At 39.5% G+C, this 20240-nt stretch overlaps 1 protein-coding gene across 1 annotated transcript in view; it reads right to left on the bottom strand.

The window, feature by feature from the left end:
• Nucleotides 1–20240, bottom strand: part of LOC136881205 (ral GTPase-activating protein subunit beta) — a 179943-nt gene that overhangs the window by 7067 nt on the left and 152636 nt on the right. Inside the window, exons 24-26 of the mRNA XM_067153914.2 lie at nt 18182–18367; nt 11374–11616; nt 8968–9223 (exon numbers count right to left, since the gene is read on the bottom strand). Coding sequence (XP_067010015.2) covers nt 8968–9223; nt 11374–11616; nt 18182–18367 — 685 coding nt within the window. The remainder of the gene's footprint in view (nt 1–8967; nt 9224–11373; nt 11617–18181; nt 18368–20240) is intronic.

Genomic DNA, 20240 nt, shown 5'->3' with positions numbered 1-20240 from the left:
CGATGCACTTATAGACTTCCTGTCAAAAAATGTTGATATTTTCGGCAACTTTTCAATTTCTTTCAAATGTTGTACTTTTAATTTACGTTTTATGGTACCACTAGGATATTTTCTATCCATTTTACAAGAACTTTACAGATGTAACTTATGAATGATTCAATAATCAGAGGTGAACTGGAAGTTCTCTTCCTGACGCAAATATATAGTATAGAATGCGCATTCCATTGTGCTTCCCCTGTCCCCTCCCGCTCACTTCCTAGACTTCTTCCTCCCCTTCCCAATTCTGCCCATACTCACAAGCTGCCAGATTTAAATTTTCATCAACAATAACCTTTACAATAATTACAGTGTGTAAGAAGCGAGGATTCGTGTCTCCGGATGGTAATTGATTCTAGCAGTGATGAAATACTAACGTGGACAGCTGATAAGAAGGAAGGAAGAGTGCGTGTTCGATATTTCGCGAGTGTAAATATCCATACACATGCACGGAGGTGGAGCAGCAGGCCTTTTTATACAATTTTATGTTCAGCCAAGGGCCCCCCCCCTTAATCCGGCCCTGGTCCACCATCTTGTCTATAATGAAAATTTACATGAAATGATGATCATGTTAAGAATCAAGGGCTTTGATATAGAAATAGCTATTCAGAAAAAGTGACACAGGGCTGCTGCTGCTTGAGCCCTTTGTTTTCTATGTTTATAGAAATGAAAAGTAAAGGAAATGAAAGATGAATCTGGAAAAATAATCTCAATTGAAGGAGAGGTAATCAAATCTCTTTAATTTGCTGAAGACATTGGTTTTTTTTTTTTTTTTTTTTTTTTTTTTTTTTTTTTTTTTTTTTTTTTTTTTTTTTTTTTTAATCGAAGTCTGCAGAAGATATGGAGAAATTGCTGAATGGTATAGACAGTCTTGGGGAAGGTAAACTAAGCTCGTGTCCTCATCCAGAGGTGGCGCTGCTCTTATAAGGTACACCCACAATGGACGTGAGCTGCATGAACAATTCTAACCACATACAACCTCTTCCTCCTCCTTCTCACCATTCTTCCCACACCTGTGGGAACGTGGGTGCGAACTGCATCGCGCATATGGATTTGGCCCTGTTTTACCGTCGGATACCCTTCCTGACGCCAACACTACATGGGAGGACGTAATCACTGTTGCGTGTTTTTATACTGGTTGGTCGTGTGGTGTGTTGTCTGAATATGAAGAGGAGTGTTTTGGAACAGACATGAACATCCTGTCCCTCAACCAGAAGAGATTAAAATCTCCAACCAAGCCAGGAATTGACCCTATGAACCAAACAGGAAACAGCTAAAGAGTCAGACCACATACCAGCGCTTCTGCCATTCTTAAATCTCTGGATGTACCAAGAATCAAATCCATACTACCAAAGATGGCTGGTAATAGTGCTAAATAAACGTAAGGGAATACAGTCAGTCAGGTAATGCAGGAAATATATTAGGAAATGAAGGCTTAAAGGAGGTTACTTAGGGAGTAGAATAACTTTTTTTTGCTAGTTGTTTTACGTCGCACCGACACAGATAGGTCTCAATTAAGATTATTAAAATTTTATTAGTCAACCTATTCAATACAAATGATATTTGCAAAGTTAGGACTTACATCCTATTAAACTAAGGTCTAAAGAGACATGTTTTGCCCTTTAAAAGGGCATCATCAGCCTTTATACACTCATGCTAAAGGTATAAATCAGGATCCTGATTGTCGATATAAGGAAAAGTATATAAAATGAGAATAAAAATTAGAATGAATATTATACAATATGTGCAATCATGAGTTCCCAAATGACAATTGACAATTAAAAATCATTTAAAATGTTTGCGAAGAATTAAAAGTTGGTACGGTAATTACGTCAGCAATCTTAAAATGATCTTACAAAACTGTACAAACTAGGCCTTGACCAAATAAATAATAAGAAAGTCTATGGCTAAAGTTGCCGTATCAAGGTTCGTGAAATTCGGCTGGAAGCAACCTGATTTTAAATAGAGAGCAAATTAGAATCCAATAGCCACTCAAGACAACATAGAACCTCTCTCGTTGAAAAGTCGTAATGAAACTGTAGCATGGCACATGTAGATTATAAAGTTGTGTCCAATCAATCCATTAATCTCATATTTTATGAAGTGAGATTGCGGTCTCAGTATTTTTGTTGAAGGAGTTGTGAGAAGTTAACTAATAAGTGCCACTGTACAAATTTTGTCAACTCATATACCGATGGTTAAATGGGAACATTCTTATGTGTTGGTCGTAGTTTTGAGTGTGGATTGACTATTGAAGAATATAGTGCAGAATCTGTAATGAAAAGGAGAATAAAAAGGTAAGAAGTTTAGAGGAGAAACGGTTAAATTACGGGAATTGATATAAAATCAATTACTTACGTTCTCGGTTTTTGCGGTATGAACTTGTTGCTTGTATGGTCTCGGAACGAGTGAGGTTTGAATGGCGTGTGTTGTATCTGTGTGGAACTGAGGGAGGGGGGAGTGATGGATGAACGGAAATAGGCGGAGCGTTGAGCTTGCGCGCTATTGGCTGTTGAAGATGGGGAGTTAAGGAAGAGGAGTGTAATGGAGAAGAGGAGGTGGACGGAGGGTTTAACCTACATGCCGTTGGCTGTGGAACATTAGCAGGGGCGGGGACAGAGGGAGTTACTTTTAAGGGGAACTCAGGCATACATAGGCTCAAATGCACGCAATGTGAAAAATCATACATAGGGCAAACAGGCCGGAGCTTCCTTACGAGATACCAGGAACACTATAATGCCAATAGACATAATAAATTTTCAGCCATGAGCTCACATATGAAAGATACAGGTCATCATTTCACAACTATCAAACAGGACCTAACAATCATTAAAATAGCAGATAAAGGAAAATTAATGAACGAATTAGAAAACATTTACATATATCTGGATCAACATTACAACAAAGACCTAAATCTCAATGATCCCGTCGAAATAAAAAATCCCCTATACGAGACTTTACCCAATTTATTACAATCTTTAAATCCAAATTTAAATAAAATCCTTAAGAACCTCAAACTAACTTCCAATAAAGATTCCAACTTCCCCTTAAAAGTAACTCCCTCTGTCCCCGCCCCTGCTAATGTTCCACAGCCAACGGCATGTAGGTTAAACCCTCCATCCACCTCCTCTTCTCCATTACACTCCTCTTCCTTAACTCCCCATCTTCAACAGCCAATAGCGCGCAAGCTCAAGGCTCCGCCTATTTCCGTTCATCCATCACACCCCCCTCCCTCAGTTCCACACAGATACAACACACGCCATTCAAACCTCACTCGTTCCGAGACCATACAAGCAACAAGTTCATACCGCAAAAACCGAGAACGTAAGTAATTGATTTTATATCAATTCCCGTAATTTAACCGTTTCTCCTCTAAACTTCTTACCTTTTTATTCTCCTTTTCATTACAGATTCTGCACTATATTCTTCAATAGTCAATCCACACTCAAAACTACGACCAACACATAAGAATGTTCCCATTTAACCATCGGTATACGAGTTGACAAAATTTGTACAGCGGCACTTATTAGTTAACTTCTCACAACTCCTTCAACAAAAATACTGAGACCGCAATCTCACTTCGTAAAATATGAGATTAATGGATTGATTGGACACAACTTTATAATCTACATGTGCCATACCACAGTTTCATTACGACTTTTCAACGAGAGAGGTTCTATGTTGTCTTGAGTGGCTATTGGATTCTAATTTGCTCTCTATTTAAAATCAGGTTGCTTCCAGCCGAATTTCACGAACCTTGATACGGCAACTTTAGCCATAGACTTTCTTATTATTTATTTGGTCAAGGCCTAGTTTGTACAGTTTTGTAAGATCATTTTAAGATTGCTGATGTAATTACCGTACCAACTTTTAATTCTTCGCAAACATTTTAAATGATTTTTAATTGTCAATTGTCATTTGGGAACTCACGATTGCACATATTGTATAATATTCATTCTAATTTTTATTCTCATTTTATATACTTTTCCTTATATCGACAATCAGGATCCTGATTTTTACCTTTAGCATGAGTGTAAAAAGGCTGATGATGCCCTTTTAAAGGGTGAAACATGTCCCTTTAGACCTTAGTTTAATAGGATGTAAGTCCTAACTTTGCAAATATCATTTGTATTGAATAGGTTGACTAATAAAATTTTAATAATCTTAATTGATGTACATTTTCAATACGGACCAAATATGAAGTTTGTAACATGATAACAGATAGGTCTTACATAGACGATGGGACAGGAAAGGGCTAGGAGTGGGAAGGAAGCGGCCGTGGCCTTAATTAAGGTACAGCCCCAGCATTTACCTGGTGTGAAAATGGGAAACCACGGAAAACCATTTTCAAGGCTGCCAACAGTGGGGTTCGAACCTACTATCTCCCGAATACCGGATACTGGCCGCACTTAAGCGACTGCAGCTATCGAGCTCGGTAGTAGAATAACTAATGATGGCAGAAGCAAGGAGGACACAAAATGTAGACTAGCACAAACAAGGAAGGCTCACTTCAAACAGACATCATCATTGTCATATGAGCTGCCTCTGTGGATCAGCGGTAGAGTGTCGGCCTCCGGATCCCAAGATAGCGGGTTCAAACCCGGCAGAGGTAGTCGGATTTTTGAAGGGCGGAAAAAAGTCCATTCAACACTCCATGTCGTACGATGTCGGCATGTAAAAGATCTCTGGTGACACATTTGGTGTTTACCCGACAAAATTAATTAAATCTCAGCCATAGACGCCCAAGAGAGTTTCGGTTTACTCGGTCTGCCATCTAGTGGTGGCCGAGAGTAAAACGGAACGTCGAAATTGACGAGCAGACAGCCAGATGGCGTCAAATTGAAATGTCTGCACACGGTAGCTGAGGCCATACGATTATTATTATTATTGTCATATGCAGTATCCAGTGGTTGGCCAAGTTGGCCTCCCCATCTCCTCTTGTCTTCCCACCACTTCTCCCTCTTCACTCTTGCCCAGTCCTCTTCTCTTCTCTCTACACACTCTTCATACCTGTCTCTTGGTCTTCCTCTCGGTCGTTTTCCTGTTACCTCAGTGCACGAATCCGATATTCTTTCCTCTTGTCATTCTCCTCATGTGTCCATACCATCCAAGTCTAGATGCCTCTAGCCTGTTCTGTTGTGGCTCTTTTCTTTAACTATATCTCTAACCTTCTCATTTCTCATCTTATCCAATCTTGTCACTCCTATCCTGTTTCTCAGAAATTTCATTTCACTTGCCTGTATCATACCGTATTTCACGGCATAATCGTCGCCACCGCGTAATCGCCGCATCCTTTATTTTCAATACAAAAATCGGACTTTAAACCTTTAATTACATAATCGTCGCACGTCCAAATTTTGTTCACTAATCTGGTTAAAAGGTAAATGGAACTGCAACGTAAGTTGCACATGAATGCGCAATTTAAATACGTGTATGGTTTATGGGCAATTTGGCAACACAGTCACGTTTGCGACATGTTGCACAACGTATAAATAAATAATACCGGTATATGTACGACGCATGGCTTACCGGTAGGCTATCGGCAGTTTGACAACGTGGTCGCGAGACAGTGTACTATTTATTCACCACCTACATATTATGAGTTCCCATTTGAAATACGTAAGGCTGTAAGTTATCGCTTATCGGCAACGTCGCCAGGAAATACCGGCTAGGTAGGTTGAATGGACCTCGAACCAGCCCTCAGATACAGGTAAAATTCCCTGACCCGGCCGTGAATTGAACCCGAGGCCTCCGTGTAAGAGGCAAGAGACGATAACGCAGATTTCCACGGAATTATTCAGCCGAATTATTTACGATGTCTCAGTTGTCATTGCTAGACTCTTATCTTACTACTACGTCATAAGTGTCCGGGCATGGGATGAAAACTTTTATCCAAGCAGTCAAGATAATTATTATCCAATGCTATTAAAGTTTTATTTTATAAACTCGTCAGTAATGTAATGTAAAATCATCAATAACTGGGAAGAAATATTAACCTAATTACCGTATGTTTAAAAGAAATTGAAAAAAATGAATGTTTGTTACTGACGTCTTGGAATACAGTCAACTATACAGTAGATCTACCTACACCGCGCTAGCTAGAGCTCTGGTTTGCGAGCTTTGCGCAAGCGCAGTAGTGTGTCGCAACCAACAAGCTAAACTGATAAATTGTTGCATGCTTCCTTGCTGCCTAACAGTATTGGCTGCTCTGGAATGGACAGATCACAGATGCATTTATTTGTTTCAGATTTACATGATTACTGTAGACATGTGTGCGTGAGAATTTAAGTTTTTAATTTGTGTTTTGGGTGTTTGCAGAAATAATTTGTTTTAATAGTGAACAATTACGGAAAGTCATTTATATCGCAAAACATTAACGTGTGAAGCATTTATAAGCGATTATGGGTAAATATAGAAACTATTCTGCGGGCTTCAAGCTAAGCGTAATTGCCTTCGCTGAACAGCACGGGAACAGAGCTGCAGAAAGAAAATTTTCTGTGAGTGAAAAGTTGGTGCGTGACTGGCGGAAAGTAAAAAACAAGCTAAAAAGCACAAACCCTTCTAGACGCGCGTTTAGAGGTCCTAAAACAGGGAAGTTTCCTATAATTGGCGAAGAAGTGTTTAGGTACGTCAGTGAAATACGTAACAATAGCTGCAGTGTATCATATGAAATGTTACAAATTAAGGCACAGGAGGTAGCGCGCAAACACAACATACCGGTAACTCAGTTTAAGGCGACTCGTGGGTGGATTAAGGGGTTCATGCGACGATACAATCTGTCAGTGCGAAGGAGAACAACACTAAGCCAAAAGTTGCCTGCTGATTCCACGGACAAGATTGTAAATTTTCACCGATTTGTCATACGTTTGCGCAAGGAAACTTCGTACTTGCTTTCTCAAATCGGTAATGCCGATCAGACTCCAATCTTTTTTGATATGCCTCGCAACAGCACTATTGCGCTAAAAGGATCACGGAGTGTATTAATGAAAACCAGCGGTAGTGAGAAGTTGCGATGCACGGCAATGCTAACCATTACAGCTGACTGGAGAAAGTTGCCGCCTTACATCATTTTCAAGAGGAAAACGATGCCTAAGAATATACAGTTTCCCCGTGGAATTCATGTACGAGTGCAACCAAAGGGTTGGATGGACGTAGAACTCATGCTGGACTGGGTTAAAACTGTGTGGAATAGAAGACCTGGTGCACTACTAAAACAACCAGCTCTGCTTGTTTTAGATAGTTTCCGAGGTCACCTCGTGAACGAAGTGAAGCAAATTCTCACTACAAATAAGACACGACAGATAGTCATTCCTGGTGGCCTAACATCTGCTTTGCAGCCACTAGACGTATGTGTTAATAAACCCTTTAAAGACCACTTACGTCGATTTTACAACGAGTGGATGATGAGCGGCGATCAGCAATTGACGCCCGCCGGAAATATCAGGCGTCCACCCTTGGACTTGTTATGCTCGTGGGTGAAGAAGAGTTGGGATCTTATACCACCTGAACTAGTCTCCAAGAGCTTCAAAAGGACTGGGATTTCGAATGCACTAGACGGTTCCGAAGATGACGCAGTGTGGCAGGGAGACGAAGAATCTGATACTGGTATTAACAGAGGCGAGGACGGCGCATCAGATAGCGAAACCTGCGATAGCGACACCGAAGATTTGGAATAAATTGCGTACCGCTAAGTCCGCATTTCACAACAAAGCGATAATTTTTTGCAAGTGTAATATTTTAACTTTAATACTCAAATTAATGACAAATTAACTTAATACGTTCATTTTTATTTTCAAGTTGAAAAAATGTTCGCCGAATTGTTGCGAAAAATTATGAATTTTGTTTTAGACTATTTTAATTATTTTGATGTATAAACGCGAGTATTACGTGCATCTTAAATTTGTATCAAATACAATTTAGTTATAAATACATTTTTTGAGTAATACAAATACTGGTATTAAATATTCATCGTATAATGGTCGCACCCTACAATTTTTTTTCGAAAATTTTGATATAAAAAGTGCGACGATTATGCCGTGAAATACGGTAGTTATGGCTCTCTGCCTCATTACCCAAGTTTCTGCTGCATACGTCAGAATAGGTACACATTACGTCCAGTATAACACCGTTGCTTCTCTGAGGGACATCCTCACTCCAAATCAGGCTTCCGACACTTTACACGAACGCTTCTGCTTGTCTTCCACGCTCGATTATTTCCTTATCATTTCTTCGACTTTCCTCTATGATACTTCCCAGGTACTTCAAACTCTCTACCTTCCTAAGCTGTTCCCCTCCAGGCATATTATCCCTCTTTAGGTCTCTCCTTTCTAGTCGTGATCACTATCTTGCTCTTTTTGGCATTAAATTTCATTCCATATTGTTTCACCCCCTCTTCCCATGCATCTAAATGTTCCTGGATATCCTCTTCCTTTTCTCCCAAGACTAACAAGTCATATGCAAACATCACTTTCATTTTTCCTTCCCCAATCTTCCTTGCCACTTTTGTAATTAGCTTGTCCATTACTACAATGAAGAGCAAAGGTGACAGAACACTTCCCTGCATATTAGAAATATCGTAAGGCAGTAAAACATAGACAAATTCTAGCTCAGAAAGAAAGAGAACAGAAGCTCTTGAAATGTGGTATTACAAAATAATGCTGAAGGTTAGCTGGGTAGATCAGATCACAAATGAACAGATATCGAAACAAGTTGGCAAGAGGAGAACAATATGGTGAAATTTAATAAAAAGAAAAGATAGAATGAGAGGACACATTTTAAGACACTCAGGACTTGTTCAGCTGGTTTTTGAGAGAAGTGTAGATGGTAAGAATGGTAGGGGTAGATCAAGGAATGAATATGACAGACTACGGCAAATGTAGTATTTACATAGCTCCAGCGAAGGTGGCACAGAGAGCTGCATCACGTACATACCTATCATTGTCAAGACGTCTTCTGCGGCACATATTAAGTGCTGTCTGTCTCACCAAGGAGCCTAACACTCTCCGACTCACAACCATCCCATCAACCAAAGGAGTAGCAAGACTCATGCGGCCAGTAGGGCCTTGGAGTTTCACTCGCAACAGCCCATTGTTAAGTGCATGGAGGAAGACTACAAAACAATCACGATCCGTTGTTCTCGGAACTCCGGTTCCTTCCAGGCCTGTGTTTGTAGCTAACAATAGCTCATCTGAAATTGAAAAATTGGGAGGAAATGAAAAACTACAAATTGAACACCACATACATTCAGCATTGTCACAACAATCTGAACTGTCCTCCAATGAGATCATGCCAATATTTACAGATTATAAATCTCATATTTTATCCCGTATTGGCTCAACACAACTAAGGTTAAGTTATAAATAGGTTCCCACCTTCCAATACTTATATACACGGCGTAAGGGAAGACGTCAAATACGACACGATCGACTATAAGACTCATTTTAATAGTCCAACTGCAACTCAACTTCAACTACGGTTGTTTTTATCAAGAGTTCCCCCGATAACTATACGTTAAGAAAATCTTGTATATCTCTAATTTTATCTTCAAGATTAACAAATGTACACGTCTCCAACATAAAGAAGAACCTTATCGCCAATTTTACTTCGTCACTTGGACACTGACTTGTTGAAATTTTTAACTAACATGAATGAACATTTTATTTTATCATCATAACTATCATATGTGTTTTAATTTTCGTGCCATTTTGTCAAATCTTTTAGCTATTGTATCATCATAACTATCAATGTGTTTTAATTGTCTTGCCATTTTGTCAAATCTTTTAGCTGAAAATGTTCCATAATCGGAACGAAACATGTCCTAGAGATTAAGGTGGTTTATATTATGTAATTAATAAAACTATTATATATACACTGACTGACAGAGCAAATGCAACACCAAGAAGGAGTGGTTCGAAAGGGATGAAAGTTGGGGAAAAAACAGAGACGGCACGGACGAATAATTGATGTTTATTTCAAACCGATATGCAGGTTACACAATGCGCACGGCATCGACTCAGTAGGATGTAGGACCATTGCGAGCGGCGATGCACGCAGAAACACGTCGAGGTACAGAGTCAATAAGAGTGCGGACGGTGTCCTGAGGGATGGTTCTCCATTCTCTGTCAACCATTTGCCACAGTTGGTCGTCCGTACGAGGCTGGGGCAGAGTTTGCAAACGGCGTCCAATGAGATCCCACACGTGTTCGATTGGTGAGAGATCCGGAGAGTACGCTGGCCACGGAAGCATCTGTACACCTCGTAGAGCCTGTTGGGAGATGCGAGCAGTGTGTGGGCGGGCATTATCCTGCTGAAACAGAGCACTGGGCAGCCCCTGAAGGTACGGGAGTGCCACCGGCCGCAGCACATGCTGCATGTAGCAGTGGGCATTTAACGTGTCTTGAATACGCACTAGAGGTGACGTGGAATCATACGCAATAGCGCCCCAAACCATGATGCCGCGTTGTCTAGCGGTAGGGCGCTCCACAGTTACTGCCGGATTTGACCTTTCTCCACGCCGACGCCACACTCGTCTGCAGTGACTATCACTGACAGAACAGAAGCGTGACTCATCGGAGAACACAACGTTCCGCCATTCCCTCATCCAAGTCGCTCTAGCCCGGCACCATGCCAGGCGTGCACATCTATGCTGTGGAGTCAATGGTAGTCTTCTGAGCGGACGCCGGGAGTGCAGGCCTCCTTCAACCAATCGACGGGAAATTGTTCTGGTCGATATTGGAAATGCTGAAGAATGGCGGTTGACGTGGCGTGCGGGGCTGCCACCGCTTGGCGGCGGATGCGCCGATCCTCGCGTGCTGACGTCACTCGGGCTGCGCCTGGACCCCTCGCACGTGCCACATGTCCCTGCGCCAACCATCTTCGCCACAGGCGCTGCACCGTGGACACATCCCTATGGGTATCGGCTGCGATTTGACGAAGGGACCAACCTGCCCTTCTCAGCCCGATCACCATAACCCTCGTAAAGTCGTCTGTCTGCTGGAAATGCCTCCGTTGATGGCGGCCTGGCATTCTTAGCTATACACGTGTCCTGTGGCACACGACAACACGTTCTACAATGACTGTCGGCTGAGAAATCACGGTACGAAGTGGGCCATTCGCCAACGCCGTGTCCCATTTATCGTTCGCTACGTGCGCAGCACAGCGGCGCATTTCACATCATGAGCATACCTCAGTGACGTCAGTCTACCCTGCAATTGGCATAAAGTTCTGACCACTCCTTCTTGGTGTTGCATTTGCTCTGTCAGTCAGTGTAAATTGATAAGTATTGGAAGGTGGGAACCTACTTATAACTTAACCTTAGTTGCCAATATTTATACTTACTGATGGGAAATTGCAGATGGTCTTCAAAACTCTCCATCCATATGACTAGAACCTTTGTGTTGGTGTGGGAGGCAGGAGGATGGCGAACGGCACCGGTCCGTCTCCGTCCTGAGTCGCCTGTAGCCGGTGCAGTAGAAGGTGAGGATTGTTTGTCTAGGTCCAGAGACAGAGTCCGTGGCTTGTCCATACCTCGGAACGGATTACTTGCCTTACTGCTTTCCGAGGTACTTCGCTCGTACCAACCTGAAATTAGTCCAATGATGGATGAAGGATGATAAAAATACGAGAACATTAACCAGGAAAGAAAAGTCATTCATACAGAGATAGAATTCACTGCCATAAAATATACTCTTTCGAGTATTTTGTAGATGTGCTGACTTCACTGATATACCAAAAAAAGTAACATAATAATAATAATAATAATAATAATAATAATAATAATAATAATAATAATAATAATATAACAAACAGAAAAATCTTCAGGCAGAGAGTTGCGGAGGTGAAGAACCTAGCTGATGAGAAAATGAGGAAGAATAGAGTATTCTCGGCAGAAGGTCGAGCACGAGCAAGCCAACGGATGAAGGAATACTGGCAAAAGAGGAAGGAGAAAGAACTTGAGAAAGCAATGAAGTTGCGTAATCGTAGCCCATAGATGGCTGAAACGAAATTAATAATAATAATAATGTTTATTTGCTTTACATCCCACTAACAACTTTTACGGTTTTCGGAGACACCGAGGTGCCAGAATTTAAGTCCCACAGAATTTCTTTTGCGTGCCAATAAATCTACCGACATAAGGCTAGCATATCTGAGTACCTTCAAATATCACCAGTCTGAGCCAGGATTGAACCTGCCAAGTTGGGGTCAGAAGGCTCTGACTATCTAGCATCAAGTAAATTGTATTTCATGATTGTTGTAGCAGCGTAACATAATAGCAATGACTGCAAGGAATTGTTAAGTTTTCCCTTTGCCTTTAGTAATTCGGTGGAATTTAAGGTACAGTTTTGCTGTTTACATGAAATACTTGAACACTGTAGAGTATTTAGAATTCAAGTTCCCCTGTGAGATCCACAATAAAACTGAGAACCAACATACATGGATGGATCAGTAATCCTGAATGAGGTGGCTCGGGCATGTGGCAAGAAAACTGATGGCGGTAATACCAAGAACCTACTGGAAGGACACTAGAAGACGTCATGAATAACAGAACATATCTCAATAAGACAGAGTGGAAGAGGCTCGCCAACAGTACCCCGGGAACTGGAACTGTAAAATCACAATAATGATGATAAAAACATATTATCTTGAAAATATCTATAGCGATATAGAATACCAGTAGTGACTATAAATGATTTATTGATGACCTTACTATAAACGACTCAGACTGATAAAGAGCTAGAATCAGTGTAGCGAAACAGATAGCATACAGTGGATCATAAATTAAAATTAGAAATAAAGTATAGCAGTAATTGGATTAAGGCTACTTATATTTAACAAAGCCGAGCTTTCTGCCAAATTACATTGGCTTTTATCAGGACATGTGAAGGTCTGTCTCTAATAGTGAGCAAAGAAATTCTTTGAAGGAACGTGGAAGTCATGACCATACTATCCATGCCCCCCCCCTCAACTGGACTCAGATATCATCGCACTGTGGTGTGGTGGTTGGGAGGGAAGTTACTGATTCACCGCCTTCTGTCGACAGTTTCTTTAGTGCGTCACGTTGTGCTGTGGTGGTGTTATGCATGTATTTCCGCAGTACAGGTCTCCTTGTATTTGATAACTTGAAGCCATCTTCCCTGCTGATGATATTTGGGCACAGCTCTATCTCTATGGCTTCCCTTACAAGTCAAGCACAGAAGTCTTTTACAGGGATGATTGTCAAAGAGGATTTCATGGTCCGTACTGTAGAAGTGTTCTGCTACGGTAAAATGCCTTATAGCATTTTTTGTGGAGGCCGATGTAATTTGGCGGAAAGCTCAGCTTTGTTAAATAAATATAAGTGGGTTTAATCCAGTTAGTTATTTTAATACAATGAGCCACAAAAACCTACGCTCATTAATAGAGCCGTAATTTTTGGTAAAACAAAACATTAACATTTTCTTGCTACTAATATGGTAAAACTTTTTCCTATCCATAGTTAAAACACTGTCCATCAACACAACCAATTAATGCAAGAGTTCCAACAATATGAGGTTGCTGACTATTCTGTGTGCATTAAAAAGGACCAATCTCGATTCAAATTTTGCACCGTTTAAAAACTTGAATTTGAACATGCCTCTCTGCCCTTCACTTCTCATTATTGCCAGTAAATACTACACACATTCTAAAAATACTGCACACTTGTCATCCTCTTTAAACACATGCTATGGAAATAATTGCTATCCTTCGCAGAAAATGTACTGCATGGTCTGCACAACTGAGTCTGCAACCCAGGTCAGATCTTATGCAGTCCGTCACCATTTGGTGTGTCATCACTGATACAGTATAGAAATCAAACAACTGAAGAAAAACTACAGTTATGCCCCATTATATCATCACCTCTTCAGAGCATTTGTTGGCACAATAAAAAAGGGTGGCGTTAAATCGAGGTCACTATTTTAACTATTTTAGCCCGTAGTAAGATTTTACATTTCACTAAAAATCAAGAACGAGCTATGAACATATTCTGGCTGTTACATCATGTTCCTTCATGAATTAGTTATGAGAGTATTTCAACAGATGGCAGTATTACCAGTCTAAGTCAGAGAATTTACAATATTATCGATGACTGTGAATTAGTAGAAGTTGTCGCTCATTGTGCTCTGAAACATGGCTTCTCGCAGCAAACAAGTGTTTGTTGACAGTGATATATTTTATAGTTAATTTATGTAATCATAATCCCTCATATCTAGAAAAAAAGACAGAAAACTTTACCAGTATGTAGACATTCTTACGTATTTACTTTACATAGGTGAAATTAACTGTATCCTCCTAATTCAATACGCAAATATGAAATGCGCGGGAACATGGTGGTAGGCTGTAAATCAAATTCCTATCATAATGAAATGTTAGAAGCTGTTTCGAATTCATATTCTGATGTCAGTAATATTTCCATTGGTGCATAAAATTATAATTACATACCTTCAATATCATCATCACTCTTAGAGTATCTTCACTAACAAGGCCTTCCGAGGCACTATCATCACGCAAAAATATATAAATAAAGTTTCATAAAAGCTCCCATGTTTGTTATTGTTATTGCTATTATTATTGAACTATTATTTTTTATATAACTTTCAGTATTGTTTTATATGTTTCATGATCAAAATAGGATAAATACAGTATAATAGCATTTTAGAAAATTGTATTTACATGATACACCATCAGATTTTAAAATTCGCAAAACATGGTATAGTAACTTATATAAACAATTTTAAAATCATAGGTGTTAGCTGACGTGAAAAAAACTACATTCTTCATTACAAGATGTTCAAACAAGTACAAAGAAAGAAAGAAAGAAAGAAAGAAAGAAAGAAAGAAAGAAAGAAAGAAAGAAAGAAAGAAAGAAAGAAAGAAAGAAAGAATCATGGAAAACATTTATTCTTAAACCCTTGAAAATGTAATACCAATATAATGGTCCGTTATTGGACATTATGTTCCCTATGGGAATCAACATCTATATCACCCTTGAAAATGGCCAGTCCAAAACCATTTGTTAGGGATATTCCGGCCCAGGCCGGAATGGGTTAAAACTGCAAGTTTAATGATTTAATTATCTACGTTGTGATACTGTATACGTGTTTTCTGGAATATTTGATCTTACACTTACTGTATATAAGGGTGCTAATATATTCAGGGGTTATCTTACAGTTATAGGAGTATACGCTCCAGTGGAGGGCAATTCAAACGAAAGTGGTGGGTTCTATAATGATCTGCAAAAGATAGTCATAAAATTAACAAACAAGATATGCTACTATTACTGGGAGACTTCAATGCCAGAGTTGGTAATGAGAAAATTCAGAATCACATCGAAATCCATGGAGAAACAACCCGTAATAACAATGGAACTAAATTAATAGATTTCACTGTCTTCAATCAGTTAAAGATTATGAACACAATGTTCCCACACAAGGACACCCACAAGTATACGTGGTCTGCACAAAATCAGAAATCGATTATAGATTATATAATTTGTAATGGTAAATTGGCAGATTTAGTCTTGGATACAAGAGTCTATCGAGGCCCTGAATTGGAAACTGATCACTATCTATTAGTAGCACCTATTCGTCTGAGGCCTAGATGGTATAAAAGAAACAAACAAACAAACAACACAAGAAATTAAAACTTCTTACAAGGTTAACCTATTAAGAGACCCCAGTATAAAATGGCTGTACCAGAACAGACTTAATAATCTTACACAGATGACACCAATTAGTGACAACGTGGAAATGGAGTGGTCTAATTTGTGTTCAATTTTAAAGCAGTCTGCTTTTGAGAGTTTGGGAGTTAAGAAAAAATGGCAGAGGAAAAAGGGTTTAAGAATCTGGGATGAAGAGATTGAAAAAGTTATTTCAGACAAAAGAAATGCTTATAAAAAAATTTTGTCAACTGGCAAATTAGAAGATAAAATAGAGTATCACCACAAGAGAGCAATAGCAAAAAGGAAAGTGTGGAAAAAGCACATAAAGAGTTGGGAAAACTTTGTTTCACAACTGGAGACTGATATAACAAGACCACAACCACAGACCTATAAAATACTCAAACTGAATAATGATGTAAAAGAAGACATACGCATTAATGCAATACCCCTAACGGAGTGGCTCATTTATTTTTGGAACCTTTGGAGAGGTTCAAATATTGAGCCATTTCTTCTGCCAACATCTCTTAACAAGTCTTCGGAAACCATTACACTCAAAGAACTGGAGCTAATACTCAGAAAACTTAGAACTGGAAAAGCATCTGGAGAAGATTCAATAAATGCAGAATTATTCAAGTACAGCTCCAGTGACATCTTCAAGCAAAGATTTCTCAAATTCATCAATTTAATTTGGAATGGCAACAGACCACCAGAGAATTGGCAAAAAGCTATAGTTATTCCTCTTCATAAGAAGGGCAGTGTGAAAGATTGTGGAAATTACAGAGGAATAAGTATACTCAACTCAGGTTACAAAATTTACTCTAATATTGTCAGAGAAAAATTATTCAGGTATTATGAAAATGTGATTGGAAATGAACAACATGGATTTCAAAAGGGGCGCTCATGTGCTGATGCTTACTTTACCTTGAAAATCTTAGTCGAAAAACGCAGGGAATTTAACTTGGAAACTCACATAGCATTTGTTGATTTTAAGAAAGCCTTTGACCTAGTTAACAGGAACAGACTTCTTAATATCTTAGCAGAAGATAATGTCCCACAACAGTTAATAGATAACATATACAACATGTACAGTGACAACCTTATTGCAATAAAGTTAGGTAATGATCAGACTGAATGGAAACCGATCAGCAGAGGTGTGAGACAAGGTTGTGGACTTTCTCCTTTGTTGTTCATAATCTATATGAACAACATAATACAGGAATGGAGGCATGAAAGGCATGGATCAATCCCAGTCAGCAGATATCTCACACATCTAGATGCCATACTCTTTGCTGATGATGTTGCATTGGCAGCAGCATCAGAAGATGATCTTCAGTGGTCAGTATTTAATCTCCAGAAAGTCTCTTCAAAATTCGACATGATCATTTCACCACAAAAGAGCAAAATAATGGCCTTTAAGGGGAAGGACCTTATCCCGAGTAAAATCTGTTTAGATAATAAAATTCTGGAAAGAGTCAATGAATTCAATTATCTGGGATACAATTTATCTTACCAAGGGGAAATTGATATCTGTGCAAAAATAACCAAATTTACCAGAACAACAGGAATCATAAATCATATCATGAAGCCATCTCTTGTCCAAAAACACACTCGCTTACGTCTTTATAACACTTTAGCCAGACCAACCCTTTGCTACGGCAGTGAGGCATGGACAATAAGAACTCAAGACATTTCCAGAATTACAGCATGTGAAATGACGTTCATGCGCAGAACGGCAGGCTATACGAAATGGGATCGTATAAGAAATGAAGATGTGCTTAAGGGACTGAATGTGAAATCAGTAATCAATTACATCTATGATTACCAAGAAAACTGGAAACGTCATGTTCAAAGGATGGAATCTGGAAGACTACCAAAGGAGATCCTACGCTATCAACCAAGAGGACAGAGATCTATAGGACGTCCAATGAAGCGGCGGAAAGAAAATGCAAGACCGTAACAGGCCACATGGCCCAGTACTTGGAAGGATGATGATGATGATGATGATGATGATGATGATTATGACATATCCTTTCCTGCCCAAAGGCCAACCTCACCTTCCCAAGATGAAAAAAGCTGTTCCCACAGATGAGGCGCTGTCGACAGAGTCACGGCGGTATAAACGTTACATCCATTATGGAGGAAATGCTGTAATTTCAGCTAGTCCATTAGCTGAGAGGTGGCAGCCGCACCAATGGTCTTACTTCCTTCAGGCTAGCAACCCGTCGGAAGGACATTTGATTGCTTTCAAGTCTTGCAAAAAGTAAAATGCAAGACCGTAACGGGACACATGGCCCAATACTTGGAAGGAAGATGATGATAATGATGATGATGATATATTGTTATTTATTTCTTTATTAAACCAAAAATCAACAACTTTTGTGTTGAAATTAAACACTTCAATTTACTGCAAATATGTGTGTTTAACAATCATACAGAAGAGTTTATGAATGGTAAAATTTAACAAAATACCTTGTCCCATGCCACTCATGTCACCAGTATAATTCCCGGATGAATCAAACATGGGTGAACCGTCAGTGTTAAAATGCTGCGAAGGAACAATAAATGCAATTTCTGAACTTGCATCAGCCCAGTAGAGAACTTGAGTTTCACCATTGTACAAACAGCCTCCATGGTCATTAGGAATGGAATTATCCCCTGTAAACAAGAGAAAAAGCTATATGGCACACATGATACTAAAAAGAATTAGCATTTGTCTTAGTCCGATGTAACATTATACAAACCAATGAAAGTTCTTATATGGAATTTCAAATAATATCATTATGTATTCAGAAATGCTCAGTTAGCTAAAAAGAGTGAAATATATACGTATTATAAAACAGATGGAGAGTAGTGACTTACTGTGTAAGGATGCATAGATAGAGTACACATAGCTGAAACACGAGTCAAAACTTTTTGGGTACAGACTTCGCCTTTGTCATAAGAACGGAGATGATCACTGTTGACAAGTAGGTGCTGTCATCCTGAAAGCATCCTACCTTCACTCATTCTCATCCCACACCTGATATCCTCTTCCAAAACGCCCAATAAACCTCAAAAACATTCTCACTTGTTATGAACCACACCAACCTGCCCAAGCCCTTCTGGCTCATATCCCTGTAAACACCACCAGTGTAAAACTTGCATATAACCAGCATTATCATCAAAATATCTTGCCCTATATAAGGTCGCTAAGACTGCACTTCATCCAAAATCATCTGCCAGCATCCATATAGACTCGGCCTATTGTAGTCCTCTCATCCTCCACCCTATCCCTCCCATCTTCTTCGTGGTCTCCCACATTCTGTCCGTTCCTGAGCTCTTCTTCGTAATCTTTCTTGTCCCATTCTTTTGACGTGGCCGAACAATTTCAGCCTATTTCCCTCCATAGTTTCTTTTAGGGGATTGATCTGTAGCGTTTTTCCTATTATTTCTTTTTTTTTTTAATTTACATCGCATCGACACAGGTAGGTCTTATGAGGATGATGGGATGTGAAAAGGCTAGGAATGGGAAGGAAGCAACCATGGCTAAGGTACAGCTCCATCATTTGCCTGGTGTGAAAACGGGAAACCACGGAAAACCATGTTCAGAGCTGTCGACGATGGGATTCGAACCCACTATTTCCCAGATGCAAGCTCACAGTTGCGTGTCACTAACCGCACGGCCAACTCGCCCAGTCGTATTGTTTCATTTCTTATCTTATCCCTCCTTTTTTTACCCACGATCCCTCGCAGAAAACACATCTCTGTTGCTTGTAATCTACTCGGATTTTTTTTGTCCAAGTCTGACATTCTTATCCATAGGTCAATATTGGCAAATAATATGATTTATATATCGTGTTTTTTTTGCTTTGGTAGGTAATTTCCAATGTCTAATTATGTCTCATACACACTAATGAAATTGTGACTAATTTCCTATCCTCTCCAAAATTTCTTCCTTGTTGTTTCCTTTCCCAGTTAGCTTACTTCCTAGCTATTTAAAAGCATCTACTTCTATTACATGGTATTCCTGCACCAACATCATTGTTCTCCCCCCCATGAGCTCAGTTGTGTGCTTCATCACAACGAAGATCCCTTTTATGTTTAGAAGATATTCATAATATTTCTTCCACCTGTTCAGTGATTCCCTGGGATCTATTATGAATTCACCTGATTTATCCAAAACACTATCCATTTATTTTTTTTCTCCCTTCCTAAGATTTTTTTTTTATTACTGTCCAGAAAGGTTTCCCTACTGCCTGATCTAGCCTTTCCAAGTTATTACCAAAATCTTCCCGTGACTTCTTCTTAGATTCAACAATTATTTGTTTCATTCTGGTTCTTCCCACTACATACAAATCCCTGTCTGTATTAGTCCTTGTTTGGAGCTATATCAGACACACCTTTTTATGTTTACAATCTGCTCTCACTTCATCATTCCACCAAGATGTTTACTTTTTCACATCTTTACACACACCTGTTCCTAGATATTCCCTCGCTATTTCTACTACAGCATCCTGGTATGCCATTCATTCTCTTTCCATATCCTGAA

Source organism: Anabrus simplex, chromosome 9 (genome assembly GCF_040414725.1).
Source record: "Anabrus simplex isolate iqAnaSimp1 chromosome 9, ASM4041472v1, whole genome shotgun sequence".
Lineage (NCBI taxonomy): Eukaryota > Metazoa > Arthropoda > Insecta > Orthoptera > Tettigoniidae > Anabrus > Anabrus simplex.
This window is presented reverse-complemented; position numbering and strand designations above follow the sequence as displayed.